Source organism: Hakea prostrata, chromosome 1 (genome assembly GCF_041222555.1).
Source record: "Hakea prostrata isolate BN-2017 chromosome 1, UWA_Hpros_2, whole genome shotgun sequence".
Lineage (NCBI taxonomy): Eukaryota > Viridiplantae > Streptophyta > Magnoliopsida > Proteales > Proteaceae > Hakea > Hakea prostrata.
In genome coordinates, this window is record NC_142600.1 from 75,165,467 (window position 1) to 75,183,629 (window position 18,163).

At 39.7% G+C, this 18,163-nt stretch overlaps 1 protein-coding gene across 1 annotated transcript; it reads left to right on the forward strand.

The window, feature by feature from the left end:
* The first annotated feature begins 252 nt into the window (after positions 1-252).
* LOC149030084 (pre-mRNA cleavage factor Im 25 kDa subunit 2-like) lies at positions 253-18,158 on the forward strand. The gene is made up of 7 exons (XM_089142398.1): positions 253-559; positions 970-1,015; positions 11,759-11,852; positions 12,029-12,102; positions 12,400-12,486; positions 12,580-12,690; positions 17,346-18,158. The coding sequence occupies exons 1-7, from the start codon at positions 435-437 to the stop codon at positions 17,415-17,417; spliced, it is 609 nt and encodes a 202-aa protein (XP_088998524.1). The 5' UTR covers positions 253-434; the 3' UTR covers positions 17,418-18,158.
* The last annotated feature ends 5 nt before the right edge of the window (positions 18,159-18,163 follow it).

Here is an 18,163-nt window from a genome sequence, read left to right on the forward strand (position 1 = left end):
TGTTTTGCAAGGCTTTTGATGGTTGGACAATTTTCAAACGCATCAATATAAATAATATGAGGTCTAGCTCAATTGCCCAAAACTAACACTTCATATAATAATAGCAGAAGATTAAAAATTAAAATCTCCCTTCAACGGCAGAAAAAGAAGGAAAAAAAAAAAATTCAAATCTTTTGGAACTTTGTTTTTCCTATACGCATGTATAAGTTACCGGTTGGTTTTGTGTTTTAGGTTATCTCGGACTAGGTTTCAAGTTTCAACCGACGATCTATTCACCGCACCTCACCATATAGAAAAAATTAAGGGGGAAAAAAAAAAAATCTTTCGAAAGTTGCAATTCTACTTGAATTGCGATCAAGCGAGCGAGAGCTTGGTTGGAGGCAGGAGGTGGAATTCTGGGGGAGAAACCAGCGTCGAGGTAGAGACCGAGAAAGATGGTTGCGAGTGCGACGCCGATTGTGAATATGTATCCTCTCTCCAGCTACACATTCGGAACGAAGGAGCCCAAGATGGAGAAAGATACTTCAGTGGCTGATCGTCTTGCTCGAATGAAAGTCAAGTAAGCATTTCATTTAATGAGGAATAACAAGGTGTGTTAGGAGCAGAAAACCCAAAACCCCAAGTAGAAGAAAAACGAAAAAGAACCCAGCAACTATTGTGTTGATCATTCTGAAAATCGTAGGTCGCAACACCTGCATAGTGGCTTTATCTCTTTCTTTACTTGTTTCCGCTTCAATGTCTTCATTTTCAAGGATATGAAAGATCTCTATTTGGGAAATGATCTATTCAATTCCTGTTACAAGATATTCCCGCTAATGATCATTTCAAAAGTAAAAATAAAAATTGGGTAGAGCCCGCTGATGTTTATTTTGACCTTTTTCAGTAAATAAAATGTCATGATGCACACAATTTAGTGTGAATGACATGCACCTTTGATTGACTAGTTATACTCCTTTCTGGCTTTTACAGCTACATGAAAGAAGGCATGCGGACAAGTGTTGAAGCCATTCTACTGGTGGGTATATGTCAGCTGTAACACTGTTGTGCATTTGCCTAGTTGAAGTTCCTCCTATCCTTCTTTTGTGTGCTTATGTTCATGATATTGTCAAGTTTTTGTAGTGATATAATACCAATTGATCAGTATTTTGATGTAAAGCTATCCAAGCTTGATTGTCGACTCTTGATCATCAAAAACTCAGTTTTTTGCTTCTAGGTTACAATGTATGGGCTACTTTCGGATTTATGAAGAACTGCTTTATACTCTTTTGTGCAGGACCTTCTGTTCTGATTTGAGTTCATAAGAATTACTTGTAGTTAATGATGTTTCTAGAGAATTATTATTGTTACAAGACATTGTATAGTTGCCTTTCTACCTCAGCACAGTTACCTATCCTCAGTCTTCCCTTCTGACATAATATTTGTCACTGAAGTAAGCTGATCTGCTCCTCCTCCAGTTCCAATTCAATTTTAACATTTTAGGTAGTTCCAGTTTCCCATAGGTGGTCATCTTGATACAAAAATTTGGTAAGCACCATAGTTCAATATATATATATATATATATATATATATATATATATATATATATATAAATAATATATATATATATATATATATATATATATATATATATATATATATATATATATATATATATATATATATATATATATATATATATATATATATATATATATATATATATATATATATTGGGGGGGGGGGGGGGGGGGGGGCCGGCCCCCCCCCTCCCTCCTCCCCACCCCCCCTTCTTTTTTTCTCTCTCTTCCCCCCCCCTACTCCGCGGGCGGTTTCCCCCCCCCCCCCCCTTTCCTGGGGGGGGGGCGGAACCCCCCCCTCTTGCGGGGGGGGGGGCGGGGGCCCGGGGGGGGGGGGGGGGGGGGGGGGGGGGGGGGGGCGGGGGGGCCCGGGCGGGGGGCCGCCGGGGGGGCGGGGCGGGGCGGGGGGGGGCCCGGCCCGCGCCCCCCCGCGGCGGCCGCCCCCCGGCCCGCCGCCCGCGGGCGCGGCGGCCCCGCCCGGCCCCCCGGCCCGTTCCTCCCCCTCCCCCCCTACCCCCCCCCCACCCCCCCCCCCCCCCCCCCCCCCCCCCCGCGCGGGGGGGGCCCTGCTCCCGGGGGGGGGGGGGGGGGGGGGGGGGGGGGGGGGGGGGGGGGGGGGGGGGGGGGGGGGGTTGGATAAAGAAAAAACTATATTACTAAGAAAGAGAATTACATAATTTGGTTAGATCTATTACATTCCAAGCATTCTTAAGTGCTATTGAAGATCTATATGCTAAGGAAGTGAAACATAATTGTAGAGTAGGGTATTGGTAGGCATCGATGTCTATATGGTTTATACAAGAAGCTAAGTAAAAAAGGGACATGAGAAATTGGCCATTGAGTGTTCTTCGGATGTCGAAGTAGATCAACTATTTATTCTAAGTTGCACCATATGTTGGCTAGCTTGACTAGGGAATTGTTGGCTTGATCTATTCTCTGTGCGAAGTCCAACTATAACTAGCCTCCATGATATCTCCATTCCCCTAAGCTTCATGTACCGACATATTGAGGCTGGCCTCCCCAAAATAGACCCACACTCCATCCTGCAGAGTTTAGTTGTGGATTATGTACACCTTGCATATAATAAAATGGGAGGGATTGAAACAAATTAGTAAAATGCATATTTTGGCAAAAACAAGTGGGTGTAGCCATAACATCCATTGTGTCATTGTGGGTTGTGGAGGACTCAATGGTCCTTATAGTGGGATGTAGGGTGCCACTCGAGGGAGATGCAGTGTAATACTTTTAAGGGGTTGGGTGCATGTTTATTGAAAACCTTTTGGTTTCTCTTTTGCCACATATAACAACATGTAATTATAAACACAGAAAACAACCATTGTTTTGAAATTTTATCAAGGGTAGAAAGTGATAGGAAGGAGGTACATAAATGTAGAATGGACTGCTGTGCAAGTCCATCCGTTCGCAGGCCTAATGGTTCTGCAGCCCAAATTCTTTTGGTCCATTCACAAGAAATGAAAGTGTGCCAAAGTGATTCTACACCATTTTCACAGAAATCACATTCAACAAATGATGATGTCCATTGTGCAAGTACTGTCTTGATTGGAAGTCCTTCATTTAAAAGCCGCCACAAGAATATTTTGAATTTAGGGTAAGAGGTAACTTCCATAAGTACTTCCACCATGGACTTAGGGTGGTATCTCACTTATTAATTCTTGATTTTATCAACTCTTGTCTTGTTAGCTTGACTATGATCCATTGCTAGAGATGAGAGATTGCCAAGAGTCAAAGTTGGAGGAAAGGTGTAGAGATGCAAATGGTTAAGAAGAGATAGATTGTGAGTAAGAAGATACTCCCTTTGCAAGTTATTGTTTGAGGTTGCTACTTGTGCCACCATAGCATTTCTCGTCCATACTTCATAATTATGAGGTTCCTGTATTGTATCCATGGATCGAACCAAAATGATGTTTCACTCCCATTGCCTACTTTTCTTGCGACCATTTTTCCTAGTAGGGGGAGGATGCTGGAAATGCTATTCCATGTCCATGACCCCTTCTTTTGTTGAACCTTCGGTTGAAAGGGGTAGTATTGGGAAAGTATCTTGCCTTGAGTGTTTAGACCCACAGAGCTTCAGGTTTGGTGAGCATTCTCCATCCCTGCTTCAATAGAAGTGCTAGATTGACATCTTTCATTTTTTTGAAGCCTAGACGTTTATGTTCTTTAGGGAGGCAACATTGGTTCCATGGAATTAGAGTAAGTTTCTTTTGCTTCTTAGGGTTCCCGAGCCTGAATTTTTGGCAAAGGGAATCAATTTTCTTGCAAAAGGTAATAGGGAATTTGAAGCACTGCATATGATAGAGAGATTGTGACTAGAGAACTGATTGTATTAACACGTCCTTGCTAGCATATGACAAATTGGTCACTTTCTTCTTCCTTATTTTGTCAAGTATGAATTGCCAAGTTTTCATTTTCGCTCTTCCATGAGAATGATTTGTTCCCAAGTAGACTGCATCTTTTTTCATTTCCTTGATGCCGAGCGAAGACAAGATTGATTGTTTGTCCTGCTGTGAAACATTTCTACTAAAGAAAGCTTCACTTTTGTTAAAATTAATTTTGTGTCCTGTAATATTAAAAAACAAATCTAAAATTGCCTTTAATGTCAACTTATCCTCTTTTTCTGCATGACATAACAAAAAAGTGTTGTTAGCAAAGAAAAGAATGGGAGATTTTAGGGGCCCTTCTAGCTACTTTAATCCCTTTAAAGAGTTTAAGGGCCCTGTATTCATTCATCAAATCTTGACAAGATTTCCATTACCATTAGGAAAATGTATGGACCGAGAGGGCCTCCTTGTCACAGACCACAAGAACCGGAAAACCAAAGGTACGGGCTGCCATTGAGCTTAATAGAGAAAGAAGTAGTCAAGATTAGAGAGTCAATAAGATTGCACCATTTTTGGTTGAAGCCTAAGAAATGGAACAACTTGATTAAGACACCCCATTCAACTTTGTCAAAGGCTTTTGACATGTCAAGTTTAAGAGCCACAAAGCCTGTTCTTCTTCTAGATTTCCCCATAAAGTGGAAAATCTCTTGGGTCAGAAATTTTTAAGAAAGGTTTCAATCTTAAGGCCAAGAGTTTTGCCACAATTTTATAATTGACATTACATAGGCTAATTGGCCTAAAATTAATCACAGTCTTGGGTTGTTCTTTTTTTGGGATGAAACATAGGAGGGTATGATTGACTCCGAAAGCCAAAGAGCAGTTTGAAAAAAGAAAGATGACAAAATCAAGGAGATCATTGTTAATTAGATCCCAATGTTTTTGGTAAACCCAAGTTGTAAATCCATCAAAACTTGGAGCTTTATGCGGGCCTAGGGAGAAGACCACATTTTTCAGTTCTTCCATAGGATTTTGGGGGGGGGTGGGGGGGGGGGCAGAGATCCTAGTTAACGTTTCTCTCGAGGGTAAACATGGGAACAAACATTCAATAAAGGATGGATCTAAAGGGTTGGAAAAAGTAAACAGATTTTGCATGAATTCAAAAAAAGCATAAGCAATTTCAAAAGGAGATGAAACCAACTTACCATTATGTGCCAAAGTCTAAAATTTTCTTCTTATGAATGTAAATTTTAGAAGATAAATGATAGAATCTTGTGTTTCTGTCTCCATTAGCAATGTATTGGCTTCGAGATTTTTGGAGCCAAAATTGCTCTTCCACCATCAAAGCCTATGATGGGATTTGCTTCTTGGAAGCGATGAGATTCCAATTCGGCTCAGGCCAGTTTTCCAGACAATCAATTTCAGTGCATGTGTTATGGAATAAATTATCAATATTGCTAAAAGTTGATCTATTCCAATGTTGAAGAAATCGAGAGAGATTAGAGAGTTTGCAATCAAAGGGTGCATTACCTTCACTTACCTATGCCGATTCTATTGTTGACATGTAAAGTGGGTGGAACTGCAAGGCATTTTGAAAATGAAAAAGTTTGCGGCCATGCATAGGTGTAATCTCAGGGGTGAGAAGAATGGGGTTGTGATCAGATCCGGTAGTTGGTAACTTCCTTAAGGATGCATTTAGAAAAAGGGTTATCCAAGATGGACAAACAAAAGCCCTATCAAGTTTTTCTTTTACTAGAGTTGGAGGTTTATGTTTGTTAGACCAGGTGAAAGGTGAGCCTGGCATAGAGATGTCTTGGAGGTCAAGGTTAGAACATATTTGAGTGGAGCAGGGGTAGCGCCGTGGAAGGTTTAAAAAAGCCTCCCAATTGTATCCTCCTGAGACATAACCTCATTAAAATCCCCCATAATTACAAAAGGTTTGGATAGGGGTAAGATAAAGTTTTGAAGACAGCCCCAGAAATCTTTCCTTTCCGCTGCCGTAGGAGGAGTGTAAATTAAGACTGAGATCCATTCTCTCTCGTCAAGGATACAATTGACAGCCATAAACGAGCAATCAATTCTGAGTAGATCAAAAATGGTTTTAAATGCAGTCAATTTCAGAGTCCATAAGCCACCTTTAAGACCTCGAGATCCTTGACTATCCACTGATGCAACAGTCTCATACCCTTTAAAGGTCAACTTCTTCTTTTCTTTTAAAAGAGAGGGGTAAGTGGAGCATTTCGTTTCACAGAAAAAACCAGGTCTGGTTTATGTTTCTTGAGGATTTTAGCAATGCATTGCAAAGTGAAGTTCCCATTTAATCCTCTAACATTCCAAGTGAGAATCTTCATATTTTTTTTGTCAAGAAAAATGGTCAAAATCTCTATCCCTTCTGATAGTGATGTAGCACAGTGAATATAACAGAGTAAAAAGCAAAGTGTAGATAAGGCTGAAAATCAACAGAAAGAAAAGATAAAATTTGTAATATACAGATTTATGGAACTCAAAGGCAATGAAAGAAAGAAAGAGACAGAATCTTCAACAAGAAATGGTAAAAACCACCCCTGAAGTGGAGCAAAGAAACGAGACAAAGCAAAGTGAGAAAGGCGAAACAACGAAGAGGAAATGTAATATACAGTTTTGGCTCAAAGGCAATGAAAGAAACAGACCCAACAAGAAATAAAAACCGAGAAAGAAAGACACAAACAAATACAAAGTTAGAGATTTAGTCAAGCAGAAAAGCGGTTAAAAGATATCGCTTTTTTAGGCAGTCTAATGAAAATACAAAATATTCTTTCAATGACAATACAACAATCAAAGAAGACAGAGTTTAGTTGCAAAGAGAAAGGACATAGGGGTACCTAGGGGGCATTTGGATCCTGGTTTGTCATCTCTGCAGGGTTGGGGGGAGGTTGCTGTGTGGCAACTTGGGCAGTCAAAGTTGTATCATAAGCATGATCACCTTCAATGATGATAGGGTTGTTTGTGTAATGGAGGTTGAGAAGATAGAGGTGTATGCGGTTGCGGGATTCCATTTCATTACAGAATTGGAAGAAAACAGTGAGTGGTTTAGCACAAGCATTGAGAGTTGCATCTAGATTGAGGATTAGAGAGGCCAGTGGAGTGAGATTAAGGTTTGGTTCAGCTATTCTCCTTCTTTTCTTTAGTTGAAGTCCAGCATCACTTGTCCCTGCTCCCCCTGATATTGTCCCTACTTGTTCAGGAAGAGAACCAGCTCCAGGGTTGATTGAAACACCACAAGTCGAATCTGGGAAAGATCAACTACCTGTATCTTCCTCTTCCATCTTTCAATGCGATCGAGAAGTTTTGTTACAATATCTTCAGAAAATCCAGTTTTTGGGATATTGATCACTTCCTGCAACCATCATTGAGTGGTCAAATGCCGTTGCTTCAATAAGTCTTCAAGCTGTGTTTGTCTTTGTAGCAGTTCCTTGAAACTTGGATGAATAGCATCATCAGCAGCCTCTAAAACTTTCTTGCCTTTTTCCTTTTCTTTTTCTTTTTTATTTGTTGCAGCCATGTTTTGCAGACTGCTTGGAAAAACCTCCTTTCCTCCAAGCGGGTTGTGGCAGGATTCTTCAGGAGTTGTTCCTTTTCCTTCTGCAGATTTTCCAGACAATTTTTTTGGTTCAAGAACATTCATTGGTCTTGATTCAGCTCCTTGATTGAGTTTCTTCAGCATCTTTGTAACCTGCTCCAACTTGTGCATCCAAATATTCACCTTCTTCTGCTTCTTCATTTGCTTGCTCCAAATTTGTCACTGCAGACAAAGACAGCAGTGCTTGCAGTTCAGCAGTAGTAAAAGTTCTTGAAAATCCAACAGGTAGATGATCCACTGTTAGACTGTCAAAAGATTTTATTTTGAGGGCAGCGTTGTTGACATACAGTGGGTCATCCATCCCATATCTTTTGCAGAACCCAGATTGATGGGTTAATTTCCCACATTTGACACAAAGAACTTTTGACTTCATACTTTACATCAATAGGGCTCCATTCATTTTTGAAATTCTTGATGGAAGTTTGATGGAGGACCGGTTTATTAATATCAAAGATGATCTTAATTCTTGCAACATCATCTGGAAGTCCCATTTCCTTGAGGTTCATCTAGATATCAACCACCTTGCCCATCTTAGAGGCAGCCATGAGGTTTCCTTCATACGTAATATTGTTAAAGTGAATTCCCCACAACTGAATCCAGATTGGGATCGGTGGGAGCTTAGCAGTTTTCTATTTTCAGGCAAGGGGTTTAAGGCCAAATGGAGGATGAAGTTCCCTATCCGACCAAGGGGACATAGAGAGGACAGCATTGCAGTGATACTCTTAGATAAAAACCGCCTTGAAGTTTTCATGTCCAACATTGGTTACAGAGATGGCCCCAATGTGGGACCAATCCTCTGTCAACCTCTTACAGGTGGTGGTGATGAGTTCTCTTGGAAAACCAAGAGCAAACCCATACAACACCCTATCCACAGAAGCATCTTCTTCGAAATATCAAGCCTGTTGGTTGACCAATAGCTCCTGAAGGTTCCACTGCCTTCCAAGAGTCACTGCCAGTGCCTCGACAAGGCTCACTCATTTTTATTTGATGTTTAATGACCCCTGTGTTTTGTGTTCCTGTGAAACCAGGGGGACGAAAATGGGGAGAGTGAGGGGAAGCACGTGTGCTTTGCCTGCTCATGCTGGAAACAGGGAGAAAAGCCAATGGGACACCGATAACGATAGGAGAGAAAGACGGATAAGGCAAAGAAAGAGGTGAAAATGCGTGGTGAAAGATGGGACAAAAGGAGATGTTGGGATTTGCCTTATCCTACCTGGATAAAGGATTGAAAGAAGCTTTAAAGTGATGTGATTAGAGTGATTGGGGTATAAATTGGTCTAGGTAAAAACTGGGTTACAACACAACTACGCTTAAGATATTCTCCTCAAGACTGCCATAAGCCAGAGATCCCCTCACCAATGCATTGATGATTTAACGCATCCTCATGCCCCCCAGTGGGTCCCTTAACCTGCAAGAGAGAACAAAGAGACAAGTTGACAACAAAGCAGATGTGAAGAATGAGAATGAAAGAGGAGAGAGCAGTAAAGGTACAGATGGGACGAAAGAAGCTAAAGGATTGGATTTCTTCCATGTTTCTTCCTTTTCTCTAGTGGTTTCTGAAGAGTTGATGCCTTGGTTGGATAAATAAATCTATATCTCTATTGGCTCATCTGTCTCATCCAGACAATTCTGTCTTTATATTTCAGAATCTCCTTGGTTTATATCCGTTCTCTTACAAATTCTTGTGATACATCTAATCAGGTTTAGTTATAGTGTTGTTTGTTAGTGTTTCTGGAATGCATTTGATGAAACTCATTTTTGGCACCTAAAGTCAACAAGATGCCAGGGAATTACTGAGCATTTTGGTCACGTGTCAAGGGGGCCAATGTATTTCACCTGATAATGGAAGATAAGGGTTGGAATTTCTGAAGGAAAAGTTTGAAAGAAGGGTGTGGGCTAACAGAATATGGCCTGGATAGGGTGGAAATGTGGAATAGGATTCCTAACCTACCAAGTATTGTTGATTAGCTTCTCTTCATTTTATTCTTGTGCAATTGATTACGTCTTGAAGTTTAAGAATAAAGGAGAAGATTCTCATCTTTGGTTGCTTGTTACATAGAAGCCTCCTTGGGTTAGCCTCTGTTGAGCTTTTCTAGGGCAGTCAATTATTTTATAAATACCTTTCAGAAAAAGAGAGAGTTCTTATTTTGTTCTTTATAGGTAAAAGCCTCTTTGTAATAGGCTAATAGCATTGTTTTACTTGATTATGTTGATGTATATCATTGCTTACAACAAATGAGGGACTAATAGCTTGGCAAAAGAATGTGGGTTTGATTTCAAGGTTTGTTGAACATCAGTTCTGGCTAGAAACAGGGATTTTTTTTGTTAGAGTATTTTGAGGAAAAATAAAGGGAAAAAAATTACACTTGAGAACATTATATCGGCTATGTTATGAAGCATACGAGGAGAAATACTTGGAACAGGTGGACTTTTATATTTATTAGCTCTTCAGTTTGAGGATTATATTTGGTGGCAACATTGTTCTGGCACCAAGCAGGACTGAGGGTGCACATGAGTCACTCTTTCTGGGATGACAGTAACTAGTTATCTGATTCTTTGATGGATCTGAGTGGTGCATGCTCAGATGCGATTAAATAATTAATGATGATTTAGATTCTGTGGGAGCAATTGTCTAAGGATATGGTCATTGCATTAATCCAGCTAACATTCAGTTGCATGAGAAGGTCACCTGGGATAAAGTTGCTGTGTTTAGGTGACATGTCTTGGCAACACTTCAATTTAAGTTCACTAAATTAGCGTCGATTCTTTACGTGGGGGATGACCTTTTGAAAGGACTCAATAACAATGATAAGCAAGCCTATCTTAGAGGAATTGGTTGTGAGTGGGAGGTCATTACAAGGTGGTGCTGTTCCTGATTCGTAGATTCCATCATATCTAGTAGATGCTGTGGATGATTTTGATTTTCCTCCAAGTAAGGAGATTGAAGAAGAAAGAAGAAAGTAAAGAGATGTCTCTCCAGGACTGCTCTGGCTTGGGGCTTGGAGTCCAGAGGGAGCGACATTATTTTTCTTTGATCCCTCCCTTAGGAGCATCCATTTAATGTGTCCCTTGAGGCTTGCAATTCCTCTCTTGCCTCTTTAAAAGAGCTCCGCAAAACTTGTCTCATGGAGCTTGGATGGATCCAGCAAAGGAAATTTCTTTTTGACCATACTATTGATTGTTGACCTTCCTTTTTTTGCCTGCCTCACCAATATTGGTGCAACTGATTTTGAAGGAACTGATCTTTCAGGGGGACATAATGTATTTGAAGTTAGATGTTGTCATCACATTAAATTTTTTCCATATTATCTTCATTCAGCAGAGAGAAGAACTTGATCTTTTGTTTCCCATAGGATTGTTCTTGTCCTAAATTGCTAATTTTGTCTTAGCTCCTAGTAGTTCCATCTGGTTCTCTCCATGTATAGCTTTTTGAGCTGTATACATCTTTTGCCATTGGTTTTTCATTTCTTTTTAAAAATTAGTTCTCCCTCCCCCCCTCCCAATAAATATAAAAATAAATAAATAAATGAAATAAAAATAAAATTGTAATCTAGCTATTGAACAATAAACTGTGGATTTATTGTTGCAAAATCTTTTCTAGGGTTGAGAAAGTCAACTTTAATATTCAGGATTAAAATGGGCAAAATATTGTCAGTGAATCCCTTGAGATTGCAATAGAAGGCTAAATATTGTCATTTTAGAGAGTAAACTTGAAATGCCAGAGGTCAAGTTTGGAGATATGTTATTCGAAGTAATCCCTGTGTAAAATTTGGGGCAGAATGAATCCATATAATGTATGAGTCTGCAAATTCCAACCATTCACTGATCACATTATGGACAATGTGGGCAGTGGGGATGGGGTAGGGGAGCTACTTATTATGGAACTATCCACGCACATTTATCATTGAACATGAGAAGTAAATTCTTACATTTCCTCTCATTATAAAGCGTGTTAGCAATATTGTTGTTGGTTATATTGAGGGAATAGGAAAAGGATTTCTTTGATTTATGACCTCAGGAGGGCAAGGTATTTTATCTGGCCTCCAAATCCCTAGTTTTGGTCGGAACATTGATCATGTGATTTCACATTTTCCCTTTCACCTCTCAAAATAATGTCAGTTTCTCTTTCTTCTATAGTTCTGCTGGCAATTGAATTTAGTGCTTCCTTGTAGGTGGATAAGCTTAACTGATGCTAGGCTACTATATTTTACAGTGACAATTATTCCCTTTTTGTGGCTACCTTACAGGTACAGGAGCACAACCATCCTCATATATTGCTTTTGCAAATTGGGAACACCTTTTGCAAGCTTCCTGGTGGGCGTCTGAAGCCTGGAGAGAATGGTAATATGGTCCCCCCCCCGCCGCCACCGAAAAAAAAAAAAAAATACATAAAGAAGGAAAAAAAAACCAAAAAAATTAAATTAAAGGTTTGAGGGTGTTCCTGATGACATTGTTTACTTTGCTGTTGTTTAACTTATGTGTCTCTGACTTTTGATACTCAATTATCAACTCTACAGAAATTGAGGGCTTGAAACGGAAACTCTCTAGCAAACTTGCCACTAACTCTTCTACACTTCAACCAGAATGGCAGGTATTTTTTCTCTCAAAACTTTTTGTTTATTGAAAGCCATCAATGCTTCTTATTTTAGGTAATCCCTGAGCTTACGTGTCCTTAATGGATGTTTGTTTATGCCCATTGGTTTGTTGCCTTATTCTTTGAGAAGTGGGAAAAGACCATCCCTTGGCATGTGGTCTTTAGATTCTTTAGTGAAATCAGATATTGTTAGAGTTGGTATTCATATGCACAAGCTTTCTCGAAGGGGCTGAAATTAATCATCGCTGTTCACCAGAGGTTGATTTTCTATTAATTGGTTGCATCTTGTTGCAGATTGGAGAGTGTGTTGCTGTCTGGTGGAGGCCTAACTTTGAAACTATAATGTACCCCTATTGCCCGCCCCATATCACAAAGCCGAAGGTAAATAGATTTCCGAGCCTAAAAAATTATGGCAAGATTCTCATGTTGTGATCTTTTTGATTTGGCCGAGTCTGAATGGGGTTTGTGATCCAGGAATGCAAAAAGCTTTTCCTTGTTCACTTGTCTGAGAGGGATTACTTTGCAGTTCCAAAAAACTTGAAACTGTTAGCTGTTCCACTGTTTGAGCTCTACGATAATGTTCAGGTACAATGACAGTATGACACTTTCCTGTTATCCTCTATTGAGTTTTTGCTGGACATCCTTATGAATGTTGGACATTGGTACTGTTAGATGCTGGGTGTAGCTTTAGAAAGAAGCTATATGATGGCACGGTGATATTCCTTTTTAAGAAATATGTCAGTTTGGGATATCTTGGCTGGAAATAATATGTTGCTATGAATCAGATAATAAAACAACCATATGTTCATATAGAAGTATAATGTGTTGATGGGAATCACTATTTCAAAACGTACTAAATGAAACCAATGCAAGGAAGAGCATTTTAAAAGGTTGTGATAACCATCAAGAAACCACAAATTATAGTTGTATCAATGAAAATATGTTTTAAGCATTAGGTCTAGATGATGGAGGAGAAGCATGGTGGTTTTGAGTTAGAAAAACTAGTGATACTCAGAGCTGTAATAATTAAGAAGTAAAGACGAATAGGAGAGAGTAATTTAAACCTGCCTGAGACAAGTATCTAATATTTTGGATAACCAGTTGGATTTATTCCAGGAAGATTAACCCTGGAACCTATTCATATGCTTAAGAGACTAATAGAAAGATTTAGAGGATGCTAGGAGCATAGTTGCCACGGTGAAAAAGTGACTCAAGTTGGTGGTCGCCAGGGGCATCTAGACTCCTTGTTGCCTACACAAGCCTGGCAAAGTGAAGGCTTTAGGAGTGATACGCATGTTTTTATCTTTTAGGTTCAAATTTTAAAGACTTCTGTATATAAATGAATATTTGTTTAATTAACATATTAAATTAACTTGTTTATACAAATACCACAGTGCTAGCCTCTCCTCAACTCAATGAAGTAATGTCTGTTGTGCTCATCTCTTCTACACTGCAACTTAGCAACAGCCCAATAATCGGTGAGTACGCTTTTGAGAGGTTGGGTTCATGCCAACACCCATCCCTTGGGAAACTGTGTGGATGCTGACACACTTTCTTGACAGTTGTAGTATGAAAGTGATGAAACCACGGATCTAGGGTTAGGGTTTAAGTTGTAATTTCCCTAGATTTGGTGGCTGCCCCGGAACTCCAGCAATAGAGAGGGTTTTCTAGGGATTTTAGAGGTTTAGATCTAAATTCAATTGTACTTTGAAATACAGACTTGAGATTTTGAGTCCTAAGGCAACTAGGATTTGAATTAGACTTTACAGAGGTTTCGGCCAGTGTGGTTTGGACTCTGGTTTTGCTTGTTTTGTGATTCAGAATTAGGATCAGGTTTAAAGGGGTCTGGACTCTGGAGGGTCTGGTTTAGGGTTTTATGGAGTTTCTAAAAATTCTGCAGAATTCCAAGGTTGAAGAAGACTTGCAGAAATTTTCAGATTAGGGCAAACAATGTTGAGTGGGGCAAATGACTTGAGGTTTCTGTTCTAGGTCTTGGGGCGACTCTAGGAAAGGAGGAAAGGGTTCAAGAGGGGCTGGAGGGGAGGGCTTAACCAAGGGGGTGTGCTGCTGGAATTGCAGAACAGAGGAGGAAGAAGGGAGACCTGCGGTCTCTAAGGGAGGGGATGGAGTTGCAGTACCAGAAGGGGAAGGGACTAGGGTGAATTGTGATGGGGTTAGTGGGGTTTCCTAGGTCTAACAGAAGGGAATGGGGGCAGGGGAGATACGGTGGAGTTGGCAGGGGCTGTAACTTGTTGGCACGGGATTGATTTGCTTGACTGATTGCAGGCTTTGATGATGCTGGAACTTGGCTGAAATTGATGACGAAGAAGAAGATCTTTCACAAAGCACTCAACCAAGGCCCACCCAAAAGGAGACTCTTGTCCTTAATCAATTCAATAAATCATCGAAAACTGACTTTAACTTGCAATGAACAAGCTATTTATAGCCCAAAATAGGGGTGTAAACGGACCAGATTTGGATCGGATAGTGGTAATACCATATCCGCATCCTATTATATTCGGACGGATTCGGATAATATCCTATCGGTTTTCGGACGGATTTAGTTGGATTCGGATGATAATCAGATGGTTATTTTCTTAAGTAGATTCTTCTAAATGGGCATAAATACAAATTGAATATAAGTTTTCTGACTACCTATTTACATCTTTATCATTTTATTTGTGAGGGCTAGGTTTGAAATTTAAGAATTTATCAACTTTGGTAGTTATTTTAGTAAAAAATCTAGAAAAATAGTCACATATCATAGGTAAAAAATTTATAAAAATAATAAAAAAATCTAAATAAGTAACTTAATCGGATAATTTTATCGGACGGATAATAATCGGTAGGTAAGAGACATACCATATCCGCATCCTATTAGTAATCAAACGTATTCGGATACCCCTAAATGGATGCGAATGTGAATTCGGAAGTGAATTTCGGTTATCCATTTACAACCCTAACCCAAAATAACAGACCTTGACTTAGCTTAGGACTATTTTATCAGATAAGGATTCCTTTACAAAACTAATTGGACTCTTAATTAGGAAAAAAACTCTTGACTAAATAAGATAGGGAATCCTATCCTAACTCAACCATGACTCTTGACTTTTCAAACATAATTTTAGCTCATACTAAAAGACTCCAAACAACTTCAAATTGGACTCAAACTGACTCAAATAATCCTAATTTAATTTCAGGAGTAAATTCAGGACTAAAATGCCCAAAATACCCCTCCTGTTGGATTCAGCCAGCCTAAATGGAGGCTTTTCGGATCCATCCTGAGGGTGCCACTTAGGGTTTCAGATGGGGGGGGGTTCTTGTGTTCATCAGAAAGATCTTCACTCGGTCTTTATGGACTTCCAAAAGCTTATACAGATTCCCTATAGAGTTTTGAGTAGATATGTGGTCATGGGATATGTATGTGTAATGGTGTGATGACCTTGTGAAATGCTTCGATTATAATGAATATCGAAATAGTAGGAATGCTGGTTTCAATTGAAATTTTGCCATTTCAACCAGCATTTTGGTTTGGTTCAGTTTTGGTTTAAAAGAAGTAATGAAAAAATTCTGATTAAATTTTAAAATTTTGGCCCATTTGATGAGTTTTGAGTCGTTTCATCTGTTGGAGGCAAAGTTGGAACTAGGTTTTCTGACTTGATCTGAACTCTGCAAAACCTGTTGTCTAAGGCTGCGTTTATTAGCTGGAATAAAGGTGGGGTGGGAAAAAAGGGGTGGGAAAATTCTTGAAAAAAGTGTGGATTTCTTACTTTTCCTTTAAATCCCAAAATAGTAGATTGTTTGGTTGCTTGGGGTGGGAAAGTGGGAGACAAGTTTCCTTGATTCAAGGAAACTTGTCTGCTGATGTGGCAGCCCAACTTTCCCACCCCATGCCATTTTAAAACCCCACATATTTGGTGGGACTTTGTGGGAAAGTTGGGAAAAGTAAAAAGTGGGACCCACCCCTATCACTTTTCCACAAAACCCTTTCCTTTCCTTTCCTTCTCCCTCACCCCACTACACATGGGACCCACATGTTTTTTTTTCCCACCCCACCTTTGCAAATAAACGCAGCCTAAGTAGAATCAAACCCGGTCAGGATGAGTTTATTCTTTTTGAAGGCACTACGTGGAGTCAGTCATAAACTCATATCCAGGGGTGTTGCTCTGTATGGCATAATAGGTCAGCTCTTCTTCAAGCAAACCTGTCAAAGTCGTTGTAAAATTTTATTGTACTTTTATCTGGAACCTAAAGAGCAAAAGGTGGTTTTATTTCTATGCAGAAATACCATGGTTAAAAGCAATTCAGGTTCGCTTCTATTCACATAAGACATAAGTGCACTAGACTTGTGGCTTTCTTACAAAAGCACTTCTAGGAATTCATCCATGGTGTCACCCAGATTTCAAGTGTACCCCTCTGTTGCTATTAAAGTTGCCTGTGGAATGATTTCTGATGTATACCAACCATTCACAAGAGGTTTAAGATACAAATCAGGTATACACCTAGATATTTGATCTCGTGGAATCAAAGGTTTCCGATGATAGAACAAAACAGAACATATGATCTGTAAACTCAATAAGAGCAGGACTGATGGTGGGGTGATAAAACTTGTAGGTAGGTACTGCAAAGTGAATATAGGTTGCTAGGTTCAATTATAAATGAAAAAATAGAAGATGGTGTTGCATACAGAAGTAGATAGGGCGGTTGATTTTTTTCCTTCAAAATTCTGCATAAAATTTTATATGACTGTTATGCATCACTGTGATGTGATCAGCAATTATTTAGTGGAATGTTTGGCAGTACAAACAAGATACAAATCAACCTACTTAAGCTGAAATAAGGATGTTGAAATGGATGGGTGAGAAAATAAAAATTATTTATTAAGGAATTAACAAATTAGAGCTGTTCTATTAGTATCTCAGAGATTTGCTAACCACATCATGTTGGACAAGACTGAATTGGGTATTATTTTATCTATTCTGGGCAAGTATTATAAACAGGTAGATTCTAATCTAGAGTTTCTGTTGTATGAAACTTCAAGTAGTGTTGCTTCTGTGGTTTTTCTTTTCTTCTTATCCTCCCCTGAGTCCCCTTTCCTCCCCCACAACCCCCCCCCCCAAAAAAAAAAAAAAAAGAAAGAGAAAGAAAAGAAAGGTAAAAAACAATGGAAAACAACTGGAGAACAATACTGTATAATTTTTTCAGCTTCCATTTTACATGTCCAAGTTATTTGGTTGCAGAGATATGGACCAGTTATCTCCACCATCCCGCAGCAGCTTTCCAGATTCCAATTCAACATGATCAATGCATGAATAAGGTCAATGTCGAGGAATATATTGATGCTGGGAGTCATTTTATCACTTATTGGTTTGAGGACAGTTTTACGGATAGACCCATTCACTGAGACTAATCAAAGTCAGAGACCTTATTTTCATCTGAGAGTTTATATCGGTCCTTGTGAGGACTTGTATCCTTCGTTATCTGATAACTGCTTCAGTTTTTTGTGTTTGTCAAACTTGTATAATGCGTAGGTCCTAACTCTGAATGCTAGTCCATGTATGCTAATTGAAGAGCTGTTTGTGGCTTGGTGGGATAGTTTTCTGATGTACACTTGGGAAACTTGTAAGTAGGTGGGATGGTTCTTTGGCTGATGCTGCCCTTGGTAAAGCTGTGAGCAGACCAACTGGCTTCCTTCTCCTCTTCCCTCCAACGGCAAACACCGACACCACCTCCACCTACAACCCCCCAACTGAAAGAAAAAAGAGAGAGAGAGAGAAGAAGAGGCTAGCATGATTGGTGTTCTTTCAACTTTTGAGGTTCACTGTTCAAAAATTGTGGTGGTTGTGAAGAACTCTCACCTGGCACTGTGGGGTGCTTATTTTGACTCCCCCCCAGGTAGTACCTTGTGTTGTGGTTGTGTCATATCACCTCCACGTTGTACGCATCCCTTTGTACTCTTGTTTGTAATCTGCCAATACCAAACTGCTATTGTAGCCATCTCAAGTGCATTGTCATATCCTATGTAACTTAATTTTCCATTTCAAAGGTTTTCATCACT

Excerpts from the sequence above, each read along its gene's own strand:
- LOC149030084 (XM_089142398.1), top strand. The coding sequence starts at position 435 with ATGGTTGCGAGTGCGACGCCGATTGTGAATATGTATCCTCTCTCCAGC. Across the intron at positions 1,016-11,758 it reads GTGTTGAAGCCATTCTACTG|GTACAGGAGCACAACCATCC; the intron begins GTGGGTATATGT and ends GCTACCTTACAG. Across the intron at positions 12,487-12,579 it reads CCCATATCACAAAGCCGAAG|GAATGCAAAAAGCTTTTCCT; the intron begins GTAAATAGATTT and ends TTTGTGATCCAG.